We start from the raw sequence: 6,000 nt of genomic DNA, 5'->3' as shown, positions 1-6,000 counted from the left end.
CTTGCAATAAAGGCCAACATACCATTTGCCTTCCTAATTGCTTTCTGCACCTGCATGTCTTCCAAGAATGATCCTCATCCCCTCCTCCAGAGTCCTCTCTCCCTCCCATTATCTTCTCCCAGTCCACTACCCTCTCCCATTCCCACTATCCTCTTCCTCCCTCCCTGTTCTCACCCTCTCCCCCACTATCCTCTCCACTCCCCCTGTCCTCTCCCTTCCTCCCACTGTCTAGTCCCTCCCTCCCACACTCCTCCCCTCCCACTGTCCTCTCCCTTCCTCCCACACCCTTTCTTCCCTCCAACTAAGCTTTTCCTCTTCCTCTATCTTTTTCTTCTCTCCCGCTATCCTTTCCCTCTCTCCCTTCTTTTATCCCTCCCCTCTCCCACTCCATTTGTTCTTCATCGATCCACCGCCTAACACCAGAGCAGTAGAATTTCAAGGCCACTGTACTTAAAATCATGATAACATTTTCCCACGGACTACAGATAAAATATCTTAAACTTTCTTCTTTCTCCACCAGAAGTGAACTCTCCCCATCAGCTCTTCAAACCCAAGAGTCATCATTTCAGACCCTCTTTTACTTTATAAGCCCCTTTGTAACATCTTGCTCATCATCACCTTCCCTTGCTTATCACTGGAAAAACGGTGAAGTTCAGCCATTTTTGGCGGCAAACTCTCGTGCATCCAATTGTTGCTCCCTTGCAGTGAAAGTGAGATAAGAAATTCTTCAATGTACAATGAAAACTGCATCAAGTGTCATCGAGTGTTACTCTACCTGAAGATGTGGGGGATCCAGCACAGTATCCTGGCCAACATTTATCCCTTCATTAATCTCAATACAGCAGTTCAGAGGGTCATTTATGTAACTGCCGTCAGTGGGAACTTTTGCATACAATTTGGCTGCCATATCTCGATGAGTACAAGTTAAGTGAAATAGGTATCTGTGGGCTGTGAAATGTTTTAAGTTGGTCTGAGGTCATGAACGCTGTGAGCAATTTTTCTTTCTTCCTCATTCCGTAGCCACCTTACATGGATAATAGGAACAAGGATATACTAGGGAAAGGGTAGGTCCTCTCAAGAACAAACAAGGGAATTTGTGCCTGCAGCCAGAGGAAGTGGGTGAGGTCCTTCATGAATACTTTGCATCTGTGTTTAACGAGAGTAAAGAAATGGATGATGGTGAGATCATGGAGGGATATGTTGATATTCCACGGCATGTCAATATTAAGGAGGAGGTGGTGTTGGGTGTCTTGGAAAACATTAAGCAGATAAGTCTCCAGGGTCTGATGGAATCTATCCCAGAATACTGAGGGAAGCAAGGGCTGTTGCCTTGGCAGAGATCATTGAATTTTCTTTATCCACTGGTGATGTCCCAGAAGACAGGAAAATAGATAATGTTATTCCTTTGTCTAAGGACCGGTGAGCCTTACATCTGTGGTAGGGAAATTATTGGAGAAGATTCTTAGGGACAGGATTTATTTGCATTTGGAAAAACATGGATTTATTAGGGAAAGTCAACATGGCTTTGTGTGGGGGAGGTCCTGTCTCACAAATTTGATTGAATTTTTTTAAGGAAGCAATAAATATGATGAATATGAGGGTAAGGCAGTGGATGGTGTCCAGATGGATTTTAGTAAAATATTTGACAAGGTGCCACAGGGTAGGCTGGTCCAGAAAATTAAGTCACATGGGATCAATGGTGAGTTGGTAAGTTGGATACAAGATTGGCTTGGTCATAGAAGACATAGTGGTGGGGAGGGGAGTGGTTTCTGACTGGAGGTCTGTGGCCAGTGGTGTTCTGCAAGAATCAGTGCTGGGCCCTCTGTTGTTTGTGATGTAAATGATCTGGATGAAACTGTAGATGATTTGATTAGTGAGTTTGCAGCCGAGACAAAAATTGGTGGAGCTGTGGATAGTGAGGAAGGTTGTCAAAGGATACATCAGGATGTAGATCAGCTGGAAATGTGGATGGAGAAATGGCAGATGGGGTTTAATCTGAACAAGTGTGAGGTGCAAGAGGAAAGTATAGAGTAAATGGCAAGGCCCTTAGGAGCATTGATATACAAAGGGATCTTTGGATGCATAGATCCCTGCAAATAGCAACACAAGTAGATAGGAATACAGTATATTTGCTTTCATTGGTCAGGGTATCGAGTACAAAAGTTGGGAAGTCGTGTTGCAACTGTATACAACTTTGGTTGTTTTCTCTGACGTATCAGAAGCTGAGGAGCTGAGGGGGTGACCTGACAGAAGTATATAAGACTATGAATAGGGGAGATAGAGTCTTTTTCCCAGGGTGGAAAGTTCAAATACTAGAAGGAATAGGTTTAAGGTAAGAGGGGGAAAACTTAAAGGAGATGTACAAGGCAAGTCTTTTTTACACAGAATGGTAGGTACTGCCAGGGAGGTGGTAGAAGCAGATACAATAACAACATTTAAGAGGCATTAAAACAGGCACATGAAACAGGGAATAGAGGGATGTAGACTATGTGTAGGTAAATGGGATTAATTAGATTGGCATCATGGTCAACGAAGACTTGATGGGCAAAGGGCCTGGTCCTGCACTGTACTGTTGTATGTTTTATTCCATGGGGCCATTTCTACACTCGGGCAGCAGGGCATGTCCAATCCACAGGGACACTTCCTCCTTCCTGCAAAATTCATGTGTCAGCATCAGAAACTGAAACTCTCCCATGAGCGCTGAGGACAATAATACTGTTCCATTTAATATCAGATAACAGTGTCCAAGATCATTAGTGGCCTGAATGACTCAATGAGATAGTGGAGAAAATAAATAAGCTAATAGGCAATTCATATGTATCCATCTATAGCTGCATATAAACTCAGTGCATATTTCCAGTGTTAGTTTCAAATGAGGCATAAAGCAAACAATGGACTTGATTTTTACTGCATTCGATATGGCCTTATCACCTGTTAACAAAATAAAGTTATTTTTATTTATTTACAGGAAGTGAGCATTGCAGGAAAGGCCTCCTGATTTAGATACTGCTACAGTGCTGCTGAGTTCTAACAGTCACCCACAGTGACGATCAATAATCGGCAATGTTTTTAAGTCAGGACAGCGTGCCACAGGGAGGGAAACCTGCAGGTGGTGGCGTTCTCTTGCAACCAGCTGCATTTGTCCTACTGGAGTAGTGGGCTTCTCTTTAAAAGGGGCCAACTACAGTCCTTCCAAAGTACCCATCTACCTCAGTCAATAGCCTACTTTAAATGTGGAACAAGGGTTCCAATATTGCAAGTTCATAACTGTGACTAAGCAATGAATGCAATGTATTTAGTGTAAAATACCTATTTCCTCTAAAGATCTTGGTAAACGGCAAAGAGTAACATCTTTCTTACCTGAGCAATGTTCTAGACTGGGATTAATGCTTCATAAGTAAAATCAACAACTCACTGGACAACTTGCCACTTAACGGAGACGAAATGCTCTGCAGCTTATCAGAGCATTATTAAACAACATTTAAACCAAGCTACATGAAGAGAAATTAAGGAAAGAGAACAAAAACAAAGACAGAGGTAGAGGTGAAGAGACTGAGGCACAGAATTTCTGATTGCAGGGACTAGGCAGCTGTAGGCATGGTCTCACACAGAACAATGAAAATCAAGTATGTATCAGAATTGCAAGAGTGAGAAGTTGCTGGAGGATATTTTAGCCAGTGCAGGTTGTTGGCGTAATGAGCAGATTTGAAATAAAGATAATAGGTTTTAACACTTCAACTGCAATCCAAACATTTCCTGATGGAATCCATTATCTTCCATTGCTTTTTAACCACAACCAAATCATGATCATTTCATATATTTAGTTCCAAGAAATTCCCTGATCACTTTCTTGATCAGCATATTGTAAAACTGCAACACACATTCACATTTAGTAATTGATGTAATTCTATGTGGCAATGATATAAGTTCTGTAACCCAGCAGACAAGGGAGTGGTCTGTAACTGGCACTTGTACACTGATAAAAATTCTCAGCTTTGGCTTCTTGCTTATGCTGTTCCTGAGCATTTTCCCTGGGATCATCTATTGGGACAGAGCCAAAGCCATGATTTGGTTGTTGACAGATAATGGAAAGTTAACTAAATCTGAGTCACACTTATGAATTATTATTTTGTAGTAATCCTGATAGCCAAAAATATTCCTTGAGAAGAGTTGCAGTTAAACGAAACAACTGCAGACACTAAAATTAAAATATGAAAAAGACCCAAAAATGACAAAACTAGATTAATGATCTGTCAGAACTACAGAAACATTAATTAACTTTTCTCTTTTCACATCCCTGCAGTCCAGCTGTGTATTTCTTCTGTTAGTAATTCTAAAAATATGAGGTTCCTGTGGTTAAAAAAAATGCTGTTTCCAGCAGATTAGTCAATTACATTCCTTTGTTGAGCCTTAGCCCCAGTAATTCCAGTGTAATATAAGTTTGCACCGGTTTAACTGGATGGTTATTAAGCTGAGCATTGTACTGGTTCTGATCTAGAGTTCCAGTATCTCCAGGCATTGCCACGTCCACTTCAGAGCAACTACCAACCCCTGAATTAATTGAGTCATCTGGGTCAGGTGCATTTGGCAACTCTCTTACATTTAAGGAGTTCTTCAAATATGGACTGTCTTTAATTATTTGTTGCAACAGATCATTTTCATTGGTATTTGGTTGCCACCAGTTTTCTTCTTCTCCATCACATGTGTTTTGCCCATTTACCTGATCCCCTGCACTTGCTTCCGGAATAGTTGAAGATAATGGCTGTTCTGGCAACAGCCTGTTATCAGGCACCTGGCTCTTGTAGCTCTCCTCCAGGACTGTGTATGTGACTATATCTGTAGGCTGCAACAACCTGGCCACCTCAGCTCCATTTGTAATGTCTTGCTGCTGTGGAGACAAGTCGGGAGAACATTCCTCTTCTGATGCGTACAAGGAGGAAGTCTTGTCTTTCCAGGCAAACTTCAGCTTGTCTTCCTCAGATAGTCGCAAAACTTCAACAGTGCTGAATTCTGATGTGAAATCATTCCCCAGATTCAGTACTTTAAGAACATGGACATTCTTGAAATGGAAAAAAAAAGAATTAAAACCTTCTGATAAAATAAGGCAGAATCATTCTTGTTAATCTGGTTCTGATCCACTATTACATTCCTGAGACTATGTAGTGTTGTCATTACCGCTACACACCCTGTCCATCCTCTCCACAAACTAAACTCCCCAAGCCCAGGGTTCCTAAATTCTTTAAAATCCATCCAACTATAATTACCAGTATCAGCAAAAAAAAGTCAGCGCATCAAAATTCATGTGATATTTATAAGTTTCACTCTGTATCACTCTGACCTCTGTAATGAACAATACTAGGAGCACAGATAGATTAGGCAGAGTTTACACCCTCTTAAATCATCTTCTAAACATCATTTTAATGGTGGTACCTTATTGTCACGAATTCTGATTGCTGAAGAGTATTTTTTAATCTCTGCCCTATTTTTGTTTGTTGCTGAGTACTAGTTCAGCTGAGTGAGTGACACACTCACCACCATATCACCATGCTCACACATTATGAGCTGGACACTGCCCAGCCTCACCATCTATGCTCCCCACCAAGCTGTACTTACTTTGGCTGCAGGGGGCTGGATGGGCTGAGGCTCCACACACAACACGTGTTCGACATGGTGAGTTAGCCATAGCCAGCCCTTCCTGAAGCCACACTCCCATAACACCCTGAGAGCCATTGATAGCTCACTGCTGGCAAAGGCTTTTTAATAATCTCCAAACATTTCCTTTAATCAGAGATTTGAAGACTTTTCAAATAGATTTAAATAACTAAAACAAAATATAAAACTTTTAAAAATTATTTCAAAGCACATTAAAAGACTAACAAATATATTTTTTTAAAAATTGCTTTTTCAATAAGGTTGGTATCCCTATTCTAATGAATGGGGTTGCTGTTCCTATGCCAGCCATGCCTAATGTAAAGCTGATGTCCATATATGAAGTGCATT

The 6,000-nt window shown here is 41.2% G+C and overlaps 1 protein-coding gene across 1 annotated transcript in view; it reads right to left on the bottom strand.

Moving 5' to 3' along the window:
• Positions 1–301: 301 nt before the first annotated feature.
• Positions 302–6,000, bottom strand: part of LOC127585089 (interleukin-6 receptor subunit beta-like) — a 73,879-nt gene continuing 68,180 nt past the window's right edge. The window contains exon 17 of the mRNA XM_052042278.1: positions 302–5,059. Within this exon, the coding sequence (XP_051898238.1) occupies positions 4,391–5,059 (669 nt within the window). The 3' untranslated portion in view covers positions 302–4,390. The remainder of the gene's footprint in view (positions 5,060–6,000) is intronic.

The sequence above is a fragment of the Pristis pectinata genome, chromosome 2 (genome assembly GCF_009764475.1).
Source record: "Pristis pectinata isolate sPriPec2 chromosome 2, sPriPec2.1.pri, whole genome shotgun sequence".
In the NCBI taxonomy this organism is placed as follows: domain Eukaryota; kingdom Metazoa; phylum Chordata; class Chondrichthyes; order Rhinopristiformes; family Pristidae; genus Pristis; species Pristis pectinata.
This window is presented reverse-complemented; position numbering and strand designations above follow the sequence as displayed.